This window comes from Zea mays, chromosome 6, assembly GCF_902167145.1.
Source record: "Zea mays cultivar B73 chromosome 6, Zm-B73-REFERENCE-NAM-5.0, whole genome shotgun sequence".
NCBI classification, from domain to species: Eukaryota; Viridiplantae; Streptophyta; class Magnoliopsida; order Poales; family Poaceae; genus Zea; species Zea mays.
The window spans coordinates 170,952,905-170,969,823 of record NC_050101.1 but is presented as its reverse complement, the minus strand read 5'-3'; the positions used below and the strand labels follow the sequence as shown (position 1 = coordinate 170,969,823).

The 16,919-nt window shown below is 53.5% G+C and overlaps 1 protein-coding gene across 1 annotated transcript; it reads left to right on the top strand.

The window, feature by feature from the left end:
• The first annotated feature begins 4,521 nt into the window (after positions 1 to 4,521).
• Positions 4,522 to 5,657, top strand: LOC100193845 (uncharacterized). Its single transcript, NM_001138927.1, is given in 2 exon segments — positions 4,522 to 4,889; positions 5,029 to 5,657. Coding segments are annotated over 2 exon segments (603 nt in total). The 5' UTR covers positions 4,522 to 4,615; the 3' UTR covers positions 5,358 to 5,657.
• Positions 5,658 to 16,919: the final 11,262 nt, after the last annotated feature.

Genomic DNA, 16,919 nt, shown 5'->3' with positions numbered 1-16,919 from the left:
TGCGCCTGTTGGTATGGCGATTGTCACTATTGCCCGAGGCTAGTAATTGATCCTGCTGCTGCTGATTGGGCTGACGAACAACCACATGCTCTGTTCTTCCAACGGATAATAGTAGTAAAGCCCTTTCCCATCACAAGTCCTGGGTTATTTTTTTATCTGGCTGATTGCAGCAATCCTTGGGATCAATCAAGTAGTGACGACCGTCACCGTCATCCCGAGCCAAAGCCCATCCCAAGCTCCAAACCAGACTGTGAACCGTTCGCGCCCCTCTTGGTACTTGGTAGCAGTATGACGTTGCGATCTCGCCACTGCAGCTTTGCATACTAGTACAGACATGAGCCAATTGGCCGCGACCTCTGCATGTACAATGCGTTCGTACCTTTATAGCTCGTGTGGTCTGTCTTTGACCCTGTGTCGTCTGGCCTCCCTCTGGACACCATCAAGGCACACGACAAGCAACGCCACGCCAGTACAGCGAGGACTGTGGCACCCCGAGTTGTTGACGGCCCAGACACTGGCACCACCGCGCATGGCGTTCGTGGTCGTGGAGCACTCACGCACGCACGCACGCATGTGGATGTGGGGGCAAGGGCAAGGGCCAAGGGCTACGCCTGTGTAGCCTCCGCTAGGGTGCTAGATAGGCGGACGACCTGCCTGTCCTGTCCTGGGCTCCTGGCTACCGGGACCTGGGTACTTGCTCTCTGAATTATTGGACCCGACTACCCGAGCCGAGACCGAGAGGTCTCCTTCTCTCTCTCTCTCTCTCTCTCTGTAGGCGATCCGTGATCGAACGAACGGGTCCAGCCACGGGAACCTTTTGGGATTGGATCCCGACCCAGATTCCCAGTCGCGTGGGTATGCAGTGCTGGCTACTATGCGTCGCTTTGCTTTGGTTTTGCTCGCAGGTGAGTGCTAGCCTTGGGATCACTTTGAGTTCCAGTCAAGGGGTCCAGGCAATGGCCTGCATTGCACTGCTGCAGAAGGAAGAGTTGATGCTGGATAGCGCGTCGGTACGGACCATGGGCCATGGAGCGGACGAGATGCAGTACACGGAGGAGTAAAATGTACGTAGTGCTGCTACTCATGTAGAATGACGCAGACGGCAGCGGCAGGATGTACAGCGCCGGTGGCAGAGCGAAAAGTTTCCAGAACAGATTTAAACCCCCAGCGAGCAAACGAAGGGAGAGAGATAGAGAAAAAAAAAGAGGACCAGTGCTCAGAGAGCCTCAGGACTCAGGAGAGGCAGCGGCCAATGGGGCTTTTGCCAAGACAGGTCAGTGCACATGCGGCTCCCCGTCTGCACAGGAGGGACGGCGCACAGTGCTGGCCAGGAGAGGGACGGACCAGCGCTACAGGAGCGGGCGACGACGAGCCCTCGTGTCAGGTGTCGCCACCTAGCCGAGCGCGAGAGGGAGAAGAGGAGAGGAGCTCGACGCCGGTAGCGCGGGGGCATCATCATCATGGCACCATCATGTTCATGCATGCATTGCCAATGCATGCATGCGTGGATCCGTCCAAGTACTCCATCAGGTCTGCGCACGCAGGTGGTCGCGAGTGGCGACACACCACCTCCCAGTCCCAGGTGATGCGACGAAAGATGCCTGACCTGACAGACCAGACCTCGTTCCGGCATTGGGCGGGCGGGCGTGGTGGAGAATGGGGATGGGAGCGCGGGGTTAAAGTTGACCGGAAAGCAGCGCTGCTGAGATGACCCGTCGCCTCACGCGCTCAGCGAGGCATGGCGTATTGGCGTGGCATGGAGTGCAGTGCAGCCGTGCAGGCTCTCTCTCGCCTCGCGTCGCAAAGGCATGCGTGCGATGCGAGCGCCATGCATATGCACCGGCCGGACATGGCGGCGTGGGCCTGCTCACGAGGGACGAGGCTATGCCTGATTTCATTCCCCCCCCCCCCCCCCCCCCCCCCCCCAAGAAGCCTCGAGAGAATCTAGCTTTAATCAGAACCAAAATATCGTAGGGCTTACGATGTGAAAGAGGATGAAGTGGTCTGTAGGCTTTAGATTTTACGAAGGGGTGGATTGCTCTGATCGTGATGAGTAAAGTAATTTATGTTCGTGTCGATTTAGACGATTTTCACCCAATCGGTTTCCACACCGATAAGCGAAATGTTTATTAGAGCATCTCCAAGAGACTAGCTAAATAGCTTGTCAAGCTAAATTTTAGGTATTTAATAGCATAATAGCTCTCCAACAGACTAGCCATTTAACTCTCTAATCTATCTGGCTCTCTAAATTAACTCCCTCACTAGCCAAATTTGGCTAGCAACTCTCGCTAGCCAAGCTAACTTGCATGTTGGAGAGTCTGTTGGAATGATATATTATATATACAGTTTAATATTTATGGAGACACAAATAAAGAGTTAACTAGAGAGTCAAAAATAAAGAGTTTTTGGAGATGCTCTTAGCTAGCATAAACCCGGTCATACTCCGGTTTTTAGCTAAAATCCTAAAACAAACACCCACTATGCATCCTATGCTGGTTTGGTTGCCATGTCCTACCACGTCTATCGGACGGTGTTTGGATGGCTAGGACAAGTGTCAGATTTATATCAACTCTAGTGGACAATGTAAATGGCTCTCTATCCTTTCTACCGTTCACGGCTACCACTATTCATCTTTCCAGTAGACCGCGCCTAGTGACGTTATCGTGGCGAGTTCTTTCTCCCCCCTCACTTCAACAGATTCCTGAAAATTTATATATTTTCTTTAGTTCAATTGAGAACCACATTTTCCAGATTACTGACATCGATGTTATAAGGTGTCATGCTCTTATTGAATCTTTAGTTGATAGTTGTTTCAACTAAACCAAATTTCGTTTTTTTCCATAATTGCTAGATTACGGTAGCTTTCTCGTAGCTCGTAGTTAGAATTAGATTTTCAAAAAACTACACATGAACCATTAAGGAGCTGTTTGGTTCGTGGCTAAATGTGACACACTTTGCTTAATGTTAGTCATTCGAATATAAAAACTAACCTTAAACAGAAAAGTTAGACAAAGTGTCACAAATTAGTCATCCAACCAAAACAGCCCCTAATCCTTTTACTTGATAGTGTGTCTCTCTCGCACGCACATACATAACTGTACCAGCTGCCGTCCCGTCAGCCCGTCACACACAGAAGCCCGTTCAAATTTGGGCGGTCGAGACATCGTGGGCTAGGCCCTGTACGTGGGCAATTCCTAAAGTCACGTGGCCGCGTGGGCCTTTATGGCGTGCTATGCCTAGGCCATTAGGCCCATTCAGGAATACCACTTCCCGTTGCTCCTCTGCAGGTCCGTAAAGAAAACTGAAACAAGAGCGATACCCCAGTACCCCACGAAGAGAGGACGGGAAAAAAAAAAGGAAAACTGAAACGAAAAGATCAATCAAGGCAAAAATGGATTGCTTTCCCCCAAAACAAGTAAACGAACGATCCATGGAGACGGACGCTTCCGAGGCCGGAAATCCAGGGAGCCATGGCGACCGGCTTGCTTGTCGTAGCAGTAACGCCACACGCATACCACTGCGGAAATTAATCCCATGTCGTTTGTCTGGATGGGTAACAACAACGATCGCCGTTCCGCACAAATCTCCGAGCGAGACACGGACACCGATGCACCCCACGTCCCCACCCCAACCAAAAAAAAAAACCATCCGAATACTAGTACTACTGTACTGTAAAAGCAAAATTGTTACATGCACAGCACATGGGTGCTAACTGTTAAGAGCTTCTTTGGAACAAAGGTTTTTTCCCTGTTTCCAGGATTTTTTATGTGAAAATGAACTGATTTCTACGAAATTTGTATATGACTTATCTAAAAATTCCTACATTCCAAAGAAGCCCTAAGGTTGAACTCAGACAGATAAATGTGGCCAGAGTAAGGCCTGTTTTAATCTCACGGGATAAACTTTAGTTATATGAATTCAAGTGCTAAAGTTTAGCTTTAATTACCACCATTAGCTCTACTGTTTAGATTACAAATGGCTAAAAGTAGCTAAAAAAAGCTGCTAAAGTTTATCTCGCGAGATTGGAACACCACCTAAGCTTTCATTACCTTTTGTGTGTCGTTTAGCAACAAGCCGTTGCTGCTCGGATGCCGCAGGGCTGTGTCGTTAGATGGCAGCACATGCATGCATGCATGGATCCAGCTTTAATTTGATACGCATGCATGCAGTCATTGTTCCTTAATTCACTGTAATTCTGCAGCAGTCGTCGAAGACATAATTCAGCTCAGAAATTAACCCGCAGTTCCCTGCCCTGCGTTGATCTTTAACTTTTACAAACCTAGCTGACGCACTCATCCGTTGCGGCCTGCGGGTAATGCCAGACAAAAGATTGCAGTAACTTGAAACGGAATCTGCCTGACCGCGCGCGCTCTCCATCTCAAGCTGCCTAGCTGGTTCAGTTTGTTTGTTTGTTTGTTTGATGAGAAAGCGCAAACGGGAGAGAAACCCTAGCTGGCTAGCTCTCCCGCCTCTCTATAAATCAGCGCAGCCTGTTCGTACAGCGCCACACACCACAGTTAGCTTCCTTTCAATTATTGTATTTCAGTCGAGTTGCTAAACAACACGAACTCCTCAGTCGTTTGAGTTTTGAGGAGGCAAGCAAGAGGACCCATCGATGGCCTCCTTGAAGGACCACTGTGCCGTGGTGGCAGTTGTAGTGGCGATCTGCTTCGTCGTCCTCGCCGCCGCCCTCCCTTCGCACGCGTCGACGGCGGTGGACGAGCCGGCGAAGTATAAGCCCAGCAGAGCGCCAGCGCCGTCCCCTGCATCTGCATCATCCTACGTCCCGCCGCCGGTCCAGCCCGTGATCGTCGTCCAGGGCGTCATCTACTGCAAGTCCTGCAAGCTCAGGGGCTACAACAGCGGCATGGACGCGTCCCCTCTCCCCAGTCAGTCTCTCGAAAAATTAATCCACAGACCACTCATCGTTTTGCAGGCCCAGCTGTTTCTCTACTCACCCAGTTGACGCCAGAACTGAAGCTAATATATAGCTAGCGTTGTGAACGAATAAAACATGCGTGCATGCAGATGCGACGGCGAGCCTGGTGTGCTACGGCGACGCGGAGAGCAAGTACCGGGTGCTGAACCAGACGAGCACGGCCACCGACACGAACGGCTACTTCATCGTGATGGTGTACGACGTGGGCATGTTCGACCGCCGCAGCTGCAGGCTGTACCTCCGCTCCTCGCCGACGGCGCTCTGCGCCGCGCCCTTCATCCCGTCCAACCCCAAGCTGGGGCTCACCCTCGTGAGGGACCGCGCGGCCACGGCGCCCAGGGGCGCGCGCGGCATCTTCCACCCCAAGACTGCGCTCATGTACGCGCCGGGCACCGGCGGCAAGTGCCCGCCGTACTGATGTGATGGTGCGTACGTGGTCTGGACTCGGGAGTCGGAGCGGCGCCATGAGGGGGTGTTCACTGGTGGTGCATGGGCGGCATGCATGGATCGTCGTCGTGGGTTTGGACTTTGGTCAAGAGGACAATGTCAGAGGCAAAAAAATAAAAATAAAAAAGGAGAAGTATGTGGTGATTGTTGTCACGACGTCCGTATTGTGTCCTCGTTTTAGTCGATACTCGATGGAGTATCTGTTGACTGTTGCTGTTCGTTGAGTCTGTGTAACCGTTTCTTCGTCAATCGGTCAATCCTGCCTTTGGACAAAAGAACGAAATAGTTGCACGTCCTTTTAATTTGTTGTGTGTTTAATTTAAACTGAAAAGTTGCAGGATTGGAAAACCCGCAATTTGGCTAATAATCCGGCTTACTCCATTTTATACTTCATTCAGTTTTTCAAGTCGCTATAGTTCTGGGCAAACCTAAAACCCCTCTGGAGAACGACGCGACTTTAAAATAAAAATTCTCTTATATGATCTATATAATCAGATATCTATTTATTGTTATCATAGATGGACTTTGTTTTAATAAAACACAAAATATGTGTGCTTTATTGCTTAGGTGGATATAAATGTGGAGCCAATAATAAATAAGGTTGGAACCCAACTCGATTCTCAATACATAGAGGTACCCAATAGAGATGAGAACGATCAGAAAAGATCAAGAGAAGTCACTAAGAGCATCTCCAAGACACTAGCCAAATGATTTATCAAGTTCAATTTTAGCTACTCATCAGCAAAATAATTTTCCAACAGACTAGTCATTAAACTTATCGGTCATCTGACTCTCTAAATTGGTCCCCCTCTCTAGCTAAACTTGGCTAGCCACTTCGGCTAGCCAAACTAACTTGTCTGTTGGAACAAAGTGCTACATATAAAGTGTAATCATTATGGAGAGATAAATAGCTAGTAAAATAGATAGCAAAAAATAGAGAGTCCCTAGAAGATGCTCTAACCATTTTTTATTTCATATTTTCTAACCAGAAACGAAAACGAATCGGCCCGGAACACCGATCAACTATATCGAAAATCGAGAGCAGAACAATTCACTCCGGAACACATTGATAACAGTTAGGAACAGATAGTCCAAATGTAAAATATCTTCATATATCCACTAAGCTTGCTTTCGTGAATAGAGAGCTTGAGGAAGACATCTATTATCTATATGGATTAGATTGAGGGCTTTTTATCGCAAATGGTTAAGGTGGAAAGATGTGTAAATTATTAAAATATTTATATGACCTAAAATAAGCATCTAAGTGTGATGTGAGAAATTCGATAAAATTTTAACATTAGCCGTATTTGTTGTAAATGAAGCCGATAAATTACCGGTATGCTGGGGGAGAAGGTGTGGTCTCGTGCTTGTATATGGATGATATAATATTTTTTTGAAATAGTATTAATTTGATTAAGGAAGTGAAAGACTTTTTGTTTAGTAACTTTAAAATAAAAGGTTTGGGGGAGACTGATGTTATTATTAACATAAAGCCATTGAGAGGAGGAAGTTGTGGGGTTGCTCTTGTGGAATTTGATTACGTGAAAAATGTTTTGAGTCACTTTGGATATAGTGATTGCACATCTGCTCTAACTCAGGATCAAGTAGGATAGTCTCAAATCATTAGCTCTGTATATATTTGGTTAGTGCAATAAGGTCTGACATCTTGTTTACTGTAAGAAAACTCAACCAATTTGTTCCAATATAGGGGTTGATTATTGACATGCCCTTGAGTGGGTATTGCACTATCTAAAAGGGACTATGAGTTACGCCATTCAACACTTGGAGGTGACGCTGTTTCATAGAAATCTTGCAAGCAAACCATATTAATGAGGTCAACGATGAAAGTAAAACTTACAACATTAGATACCGCCATAGTTGAGACTAACTGACTTCATGAACTTATAGATTTACCGGTAATTGAAGAACCAATACCGGCTATTTTCATGAACGTGACAATCAGACAATGACAATCAAAATGATCAGTTCTAAAGGTTACATGAAGTGCATGAGGCATGTGATAAGACGAATTAATTCTGACATAAATTTGAGAAACTACATAGTAAAAACGTTGGACTATATTTGTCGGCGTTTCGAGACCGGGGGGTCCCTGGACCGACGAGTAAACTGTCGCCGCGTGTCCCAGCCCAGATGGGTCGGCGCGAGACGGAGTGTGAAGGGGGGAAAGGCAGCCGGAGGGAGACGGGCGTGAGAGGTGGAAATCCCGCGGCCTTCGTGTTTGTCCCGCGCCCAGGTCGGGTGCGCTTGCAGTAGGGGGTTACAAACGTCCACGCGGGAGGGAGCGAGCGGCCTCACACGAGCGCCTGTCCCGTCCTTTCCCCGCGCGGCCAACCTTCCACAAGAGGGCCCTGGTCCTTCCTTTTATAGGCGCAAGGAGAGGATCCAGGTGTACAGTGAGGGGTGTAGCAGTGTGCTAACGTGTCTAGCGGAGGAGAGCTAGCGCCCTAAGTACATGCCATCGTGGCAGCCGGAGAGGTTTTGGCACCCGGTTCGTGTGGTGTCGTGGCCGTCGGAGGAGCGCTGGAGCCTGGCGGAAGGACAACTGTCGGGGCTGTCGAGTCCTTGCTGACGTCCTCTTGCTTCCGTAAGGGGGCTGAGAGCCGCCGTCGTCATAGAGCGTGCGGGGCACCATCATTACTTGTCTGGCGGAGCGAGCCAGATGGGTCGCCGGTCTTGTTCCCCGTAGCCTGAGTCAGCTTGGGGGTAGGGTAATGATGGCGCCTCCTGTTGACGTGGTCAGTCCGTGCCCTGGGTTGGGCGACGTGGAGGTCCTCCGAGGTCGAGGTCGAGGTCGAGTCTGTCTTCCGAGGCCGAGGTCGAGTCCGAGCCCCCGGGTCGGGCGAGGCGGAGACCGTCGGCTGAGGCCAGGGCTGAGTCCGAGCCCTGGGGTCGGGCGAAGCGGAGTTCGTCGTCTTTCGGGGCTGAGCCCGAGTCCGAGCCCTGGGGTCGGGCGAAGCGGAGTTCGTCGTCTTCCGGGGCTGAGCCCGAGTCCGAGCCCTGGGGTCGGGCGGAGCGGAGTTCGTCGTCTTCAGGGGCTGAGCCCGAGTCCGAGCCCTGGGGTCGGGCGAAGCGGAGTTCGTCGTCTTCAGGGGCTGAGCCCGAGTCCGAGCCCTGGGTCGGGCGGAGCGGAGTTCGTCGTCTTCTGGGGTTGAGCCCGAGTCCGAGCCCTGGGGTCGGGCGGAGCGGAGTTCGTCGTCTTCAGGGGTTGAGCCCGAGTCCGAGCCCTGGGTTGGGCGGAGCGGAGTTTCCCATGGCGCCTAGGGCCGGACTTGGCTGCTGTCAGCCTCACTCTGTCGAGTGGCACAACAGTCGGAGCGGCGCAGGCGGCGCTGTCCTCTTGTCAGACCGGTCAGTGGAGCGGCGAAGTGACTGCGGTCACTTCGGCCCTGTCGACCGGAGGGCGCGCGTCAGGATAAAGGTGTCAGGCCACCTTTGCATTAAATGCTCCTACGATTTGGTCGGTTGGCGTGGCGATTTGGCCTAGGTTGCTTCTTGGCGAAGACTGGGCCTCAGGCGAGCCGAAGGTGTGTCCGTTGCTGGAGGGGGGCCTCGGGCAAGACGTAGATCCTCCGGAGTCGGCTGCCCTTGCCCGAGGCTGGGCTCGGGCGAGGCGTGATCGCGTCCCTCGAATGGACCGATCCTTGACTTAGTCGCACCCATCAGGCCTTTGCAGCTTTGTGCTGATGGGGGTTACCAGCTGAGATTTAGGAGTGTTGAGGGTACCCCTAATTATGGTCCCCGACAGTAGCCCCCGAGCCTCGAAGGGAGTGTTAATACTCGCTTGGAGGCTCTTGTCGCACTTTTTTTGCAAGGGGACCAGCCTTTCTCGGTTGCGTTTTGTTCCGGCGGGTGCGCGCGAGCGCACCCGCCGGGTGTAGCCCCCGAGGCCTCGGAGGAGTGGTTTGACTCCTCCGAGGTCTTAATGCCTTGCATAATGCTTCGGCTGGTCTGGTCGTTCCCTCATGCGAGCTGGCCGTAGCCCGGGTGCACGGTCGGGTCCCAAGTTCTCAGGCTGGTATGTTGACGCTGTCAACGGTTTTGCCGGAGCCGGGTTTGCGAGAGCAGCCCCCGAGCCTCTGCACAGGGCGAGAGGACGGTCAAGGATAGACTCGACTTTTTTGCATACGCCCCTGCGTCGCCTTTCCACAAGGAGGAGGGGGGAAAGCGCCATGTTGCCCTCGGAGGGCGCCGAACATGGTGTCTCCGGTGAGCTGCTGGCGGGTAATCCGAGTGGACGCCCGTGCCCCATTTGTTAGGGGTCAGCTAGAGGCTCGGAGGCGCGCTCAAAAGTACCTGTGGGTGATCTGCCGGACCCGGTCCCCTTTCGACGGGGTCCGAGGGCTCGATGCCTCCCTCTGATGGGATTCTGTTACAAGATCGTTCCCGCTGGTCTCGGAGATGTCCTAGGGTACCTCGGGAGCGTAGCCCGAGCCTTGGTTATGTATCGAACGTACCCAGGGTCATCCCTCGCTCTGTGTCTGAGGCGGATGTGAACCCTTTGAGGGCCAGCCTACGAACCCCTGATCAGTAGTGGGCGCGGAGCCCGAGTGGCCTGAGGCGGCCGTTGAACCCTTCCGAGGGGCCGGCCTTCGAACCTCTGACCAGTAGTGGGCGCAGAACCCAAGCGCTCTGAGGCGGCTGTTGAACCCCTTCGAGGGGCCAGCCTTCGAACCTCTGATCAGTAGGGAGGCTCGGGGCCTGTTTCCTTCTCGGAGAAGGATCCTTTTCGGGGCATCCCCCTTTCCCGGCCCCTGTTGTAAGAGAGAGAAAGAGGAAAAGGAAAATGATACGAAATCGAATGACGTGGCGTACCTTTTTTGACGCGGTCATTATGGCGAAGGCGAAGCGTCGCTTGCTTCTCATGCCAGAGGCACCGCCTGTCCCGCCGCGGAGTTAATGTGACGGGGCAAGAGACCGGGGCGGCCGTTGCGCGTGCGCGAGCCGTTCGAGGAACGGAACACGGGCGCGCCGTCTTCACGCTATGAGAGAGGGTTCTCTCGCTGTCCTTGTATGGGACGTGAGCTTGGCTGACGACGTGACCGCTGCTCCTGCCCGCCTGCCACCGCCATTACTGCCGGCCCATTTTTTGCCGTATTGACCGTCGCGCCTGGCTAGCACTGCTGGGTCGTACGCAGGGTTGCCTCGAGCCGCGGTACTGGTTCCGCAGTCGAGGAGGCGTGGTAGTGGTGCGAGTGGCGGTGCAGTTGCTCGCACGTAGCAACCGGCGCGCCGGTTGCATGACGCGTGGGCCTAGGCCCCCATGCTGGGTGCGTTGGAAGTCGGAGGGGTGCGCCCACCTGGCGCAGTTGCATGCCGCCTGCATGGCTGCCCGCCCTTTCACCCGCTGGTCTGGGCGAAAGTGGAGGAATGCTTGTAACCGCTGGGTGGTTGCATGCACCGCGCGCGGCGGTTTGGCTTCTTCTGCCCTGGGCCAGCTTGCATGACGCGTGGGACCCAGCCCTCGCGCCATAGGGGGAGGAGCTTGGAGCGTGTTAGAGAAGACTCAGCCCACGACGGCTGAGGACGCAAGTAGGGAGAGTCGCCTTCAAAAGGAGGGTGACCCCCTTGGAAAGCGACCATGTCTTCACGCTCCCTCATGTGTCGTGTCTTTCCACCTTCCGAGCCCCCAGATGGAGAACACCCGCAATCCTTCCGCCTTGTCGTTGGAGGAACGCAACTTCGTGGAAGTTGGTACCTTTCAGCCATCGTTCGGCTTCAAGGATTTTCATCACGCGGCCCGGCTGCACCCCCTCGCCGGTGGTCACCTAAGATGGTCATCACCAGCCCCTGGATGGGGAGGAGCAAGCCAGGCTGCGGCCCCCGCCCCTCCCTCAGCTTCAAGGATGCTTACCATCCTTGCTGGGGCGGAGAGCGAGGCGAGCCGGGGCTCTACCTCTCGCACGGGTCGGCTGGCCACCTCATCTTCCAGCTTCTGGTGGTGGGAACCATCCCCCAGCTCTGCGGAGGAGGCGTCCTCCAGCCATGCCGGGGAAGGCGAACTGTTGCTGCCCAGCTAGGATGCAACATTCCGCCCTCTTCCTCGTTTTCGTGGCGAGGACGAGAGCGAGGACCTGCCGGTGCGCTTTGGAGCGGCCCGCGTTCGCCGGTGCGGCGTTGGTGGAGAGGCGGACGCCGTTGTCGGTGCTGACGTGGTAGCAGTCGGGGGAAGCTTCCCCACCGTCGAGGCCGTCAGTGCCGCCTACGGGCCGGCCTCCGGCTCTTTGGCTTTGATGTCTGGTTCGCGTCCCTTGAGCGGGGACGCGAACGAGAGCCTTCCGGTGGCCGCGCCCGTCCTGGGACCATAGCTGCTGCTGCAGAAGTCGCTGGCGAGTTGCCCGGGATTTGTCGCCCCGCAGGCTCCCCGGTGTGGAGGTTGTTCATACCCGCGGGGACGGAACCGGAGTTCCGTTTGTAATGGCACCTTGAATGCCGGTCTTTTGTTCATTGTGGCTGTCGGGGCCTGAACATGTATGTATTTTTGGCGCGGAGCCGTGTTTTTCCCCATTTTCGAGCACTAAGACTCGCCTGTTGGTTGTCTGAACCGCTTCACCAAGCGTGAGTCGCCCCGTGCAAAGGTGACGAGTGAGGTATCCGTATCCCGGAGGCGTAGGAGTCCCTCGACTCGATCGGCCTTGCTGTCCAAGGCTTCTCTTGCTTAGTTAAAGGAACCCCTCGGCCGCTCTTTGATGAGCCGAAGCCAGGGGTAGCGGTGTCAGCACGGACAGAGGCAGAGTTGGCTCGAAAAGAAGACCTGGTCGACCAGAGCCTGGCCGGGCCGTCCACTGGTGGGACCGTCGCCGGAATTGAGTTGTCGAGGCCTCGGGCCGGGCTGATGTCTTCGGGGGACAGCTGGCCGAGGTCTCGGGGTGACCGGCCGAGCCGTCTGCTCGAGCCGGATTCCTAGAGAAGACCCTGGCGGTGATGGCCCGGGCGTGGTGATGATGTCATCCTTCAGATTGGAGATCCTCGCCGTCCGAGGCTAGGTCGGACCTCGCCGAAGGTGTAGTTGATGCCGAGGGTGCTGCTGCTCCCTTCAACTATCAAGATCCGAGCCTGCAGGGTCGGATTATCTTGTAGCGTGTGTTTTCTGCGGCCGCTGAGGCCCAGACACACCCTCGTCGTGTTGTAAAGCTGCACTTCTTTTCCTCTTGTTTCGAGTATCTGAACCTTTTCGTCGGTAACAGAATTGTCTGTGCGAGCGAGAGTTGCTTTTCACGGAAGGCGATGAGTGAGGTATCCGTATCCCGGAGGCGTAGGAATCCCTCGGCTCGGTCGGCTTTGCCGCTTACGCGCACTCTTGCCCATCCATAGGGTTCTGTCACCGACGCAGTCGAGAAGGCCCGAAGAATCGCTTCGGCAGAGGAGCTTTCGAGCGTGAAGACTTGTTCGGTCTGCGGAATCACTTATCCGAACGCGAGTTACTTATCGCAGAAGGTGATGAGTGAGGTATCCGTATCCCGGAGGCGTAGGAGTCCCTCGGCTCGGTCAGCCTTGGTTGCTTACGTGTACTCCGTCGTTTTCAGGATCCACTTTCGAAGTAGTCAAAAAAGCACGAAAGACATTCTGGCAGAAAAGGTCTTTTTTCGAGGAAAATTTCGACGCAGAGGGGGTTCCCCCCTTTTAGCCCCCGAGGGAGGGTCGGGCTTTGCCGAGGCAAGGCTGACCCTTCCTTGATGACTAAACTTTGCGTGGGAACGAGGTATACGAACAACTTGAAAGCATCTTAAGGGTAGAAGCGACGTAGCTGTTGGATGTTTCAGGCGTCGTTGTAGACCTCGCCTTGACTGTTGGCCTGCTTGTACGTTCCGGGCTTCAGACTTTGGCGATGACGAACGGCCCTTCCCAGGGAGGCATGAGCTTGTGCCGCCCTCGGGCGTCTTGTCGCGGCCGAAGCACCAGGTCGCCCACCTGGAGGTCTCGGGACCGGACCCCTTGGGCGTGGTAGCGTCGCAGGGACTGCTGGTACCGCGCCGAGTGTAGTAAGGCCATGTCCCGAGCCTCTTCCAGCTGGTCCAATGAGTCTTCTCGACTAGCTTGATTGCTTTGGTCGGCGTAGGCCCTCGTCCTCGGGGAACCGTATTCTAAGTCTTTGGGCAAGATGGCCTCGGCCCCATAGACTAGAAAGAACGGCGTGAAGCCCGTGGCTTGGCTCGGCGTTGTCCTTAGACTCCAGACCACCGAGGGGAGTTCCTTCATCCATCGCTTGCCGAACTTGTTGAGGTCGTTGTAGATCCGAGGCTTGAGTCCTTGTAGAATCATGCCGTTGGCACGCTCTACTTGCCCATTCGTCATGGGATGAGCCACGGCGGCCCAGTCCACCCGGATGTGGTGATCCTCGCAGAAGTCCAGGAACTTTCTGCCGGTGAACTGGGCGCCGTTGTTGGTGATGATGGAGTTCGGGACCCCAAAGCGATGGATGATGCTGGTGAAGAACGCCACCGCCTGTTCGGACCTGATGCTGTTTAGGGGTCTGTCACACCCGGTTTTAGAAGGCAAACCGAATGCGAACCATGTACGTGCCAGGATCAGTTATTCACGTACACAGCAGTTACATAATATGGACATCATCACACAGTGCTCAAAATAGTATTAATAAGGGAAATAGTCGATTACATCATACGTCTGAGACGTCCATATAGTTCTTACAATAAATCAAAGTGCGGAAAAGAAACGTAGATAACGCTGCCTTCACAGGCAGCCGACTGGGGGGTTGCCGCTAACCCACACCTAGAACTCGTCGTAGTCTTGGAACTCCTGGAAGTCTCCTTCCACAGCTTCATCTTCGCCTGAGCAGTGGTTGCAATGCTGACAACCTGGGGGGGGGGGGGGTTTGGTGTGTAGAGCAAGGGTGAGTACACATCAACATACTCAGCAAGTATCATGTTTGGCTGTAGTGGACTAGCTTTATGTGGGGATAAGTCAAGCAGTTGCTTTTAGTTGGTCAGGTTATTACTTACTAGTAGAAAGCCAGGTTTTAACATTAACCCAAGTTATTAGCCCAATGTATCCTTTCCAAACGGAAAGAATACCACTTACCAATACCATAATCGTAATCAGAACCATCAATCTCATTGTCACCTGTACCAAAGTATCTCTGATCAAGTATCACTAATCTCTGGAGCTCCCTTGGCCGCTCATAACCGCGAGCACGGCTGATATATCAGTTTCATAACACTCTGCAGAGGTTGTGCACTTTACCCACAAGCCGTGATTCCCTCTCTGGCCCGGGCTTGCAAGACCCTTATTCACTCCCGAGGTGAATGGCCAAGGATTCACTACGAAGACTTTACAAAGATTCCCCGGGGCTGTAGCCACCCGTTAGGTTTCCTAAATGTACCGCACTCCTCCCCAAGGGACAAATCAAACTTGGCAGAGCGAGCCGCATACACCGAGCCCCATTGATGGCACGATGGCGAAGCGAACTACACCCCGGATCCTCTAATTATTCAGCTAAGGGCACCCCATTCCACCCTCATGGTTGCACTGTTTTCCCGGGCGGTCATCCATTGAACAGGTCCTTACGGAGAGGCACTCGAGAAACCGCTCGAGTCCCCTTAAATGCCACAAGTATAATCATAAATAAGAACGGGAAAACAGCGTATCATAGATAACCACATCATGTTCATTGATTAAAGTTGAGCAATAGCATCAAACTAAGCAGTAATAATCCGACCCAAATAGGTAAACAAGGACATGGATAACAAAAAGCTAGTCAATCCTTAGGTATAAATGTGTGATGCGGGAGGTGAATTAAAGAATGATTAGGACAGAGATAGGTCAAAGGACACTTGCCTCCACCAACCGACTGCTGCTCAGGGGCTTCTCCTGCGAATTCCTCGGGCTCTTCGATCGGATCGTTCTCTATGCGAGCGCAAACATACATACATCCATCCACATATTTAATACAAAAGAACAGTACACCATACAAGGGAACAAATAAAGCGAATATGCATCAAGTATGACATTTGACATTGCATTTGTTATGGTTAGAAAGAAACAGGAAAATGGTCTCGCAGGGGGGTTAAAGTTTATGCACTAATGATTAGTTAAATTATGCACTCTAGTTTCAATAGGTTCCTAACAAAAGAATTCTGTTATATGCACTAGTGGGAACCTAATCATTTTAAGTTGATTAACATTGCACGGGATAAACAATTAACTAAATGAATCAACTAGCGCAACGAAATTCTAAATTAAACTTCTCATTTCCATAGCATGAACCATGATTAGTCTACCCAAAATAAGGTAATTATGATCACAGAAAGTAAATAAAATAAAATAAAAAAAATATAAAAAAAAAACAGGGGGCGGTTGAACCGGCCCTAGGGCGGTTGAACCGGCCCTAGGCTGGGCGGCCGAGCTGGGGGCCGGGGCGGCCGAGCTGGCTCGGTTGAACCGGCCGGCCAGGCGGGCGCGCGGGGGGGGGGGGGGGGGGGTCGGGCTGGCAGGCGGCCGAGTCGGCCAGGCGCGCGGCCGGGGCGCGGGCCGGGGGGCGGCCGGGGTTGGCCAAGGGGCGGGCCGGGGCCGGCTGGGGCTGGCCGGGGGCCAGGGCGGCGCGGCAGCGGCCGGCTGGGGGCGCGGCCAGGGCGGCCAGCGGCCACGGCGCGGGCTGCCGAGGAGAGAGGAGGGGAGAGGGGAGAGGGAGGGAGGAGGGAGAGAGGGAGGAGGGGGGGGGCTCACCGGCGGGGGCGGCCGACGGCGGGGAGCGGCGGCCGAGCGCTAGGGCAGGGCGGCGGTTGGGCAGGGGGTAGGGGCGGCGCTAGGGAGAGAGAGAGGGAAAATGAGAGGGAGAGGGAGAGGGTTTGGGGAAAAAAGGGGGGATGGGGGGGGCGGCTGGGCCTGCCAAGGCCCAAGAGGGGGCGCCAGGGGCGGCTGGGCCGGCCGGGGTCGGCCCACGGCGCGGGAGAGAGAGAAAAAGAGGAGAGAGAAAGAGAGAGAAAAAGAAAGAAAAGATCTTCTCCTCATTTTCGAAATCCGATCTTTCTACATGAATGCATTTGCACTTTCAAAGCAATCAAAAGAAATGCAAGGTTCGGCATGGTGCATCAAACAACATAAAGTATTTTTTAGAGTTTTTCTTTACACGGGAATTCCAAACCGAATCCCGCTAGCTTTGGAAAAAGTCAAGGTCTAGCGAGGGCAAAAAGAAAAAGAAAAGGTAACGCCCGAATTTGGCGAGTAAAGAAAAGAAAAAATTCAGCTGCAAAATTCGGGGCGTTACAAACCTATCCCCCTTAAAAGAATCTCGCCCTCGAGATTCAGGGCTGGCTAGCAAAGAGCTCTGGGTACTTGGCCACTAGATCATCTTCACGCTCCCAGGTTGCTTCTTCCTCAGAGTGGTGATTCCATCTGACTTTGCACATTCTGATGGTCTTCCTTCGGGTGACTCTGTCTGCAATCTCAAGGATCTGAGCTGGCTTCTCAACATAGGTCAAGTCCTCCTGGACCTCAAGACCTTCCACTGGCAACTGCTCTTCTGGCACACGCAAGCACTTCTTCAACTGAGACACAT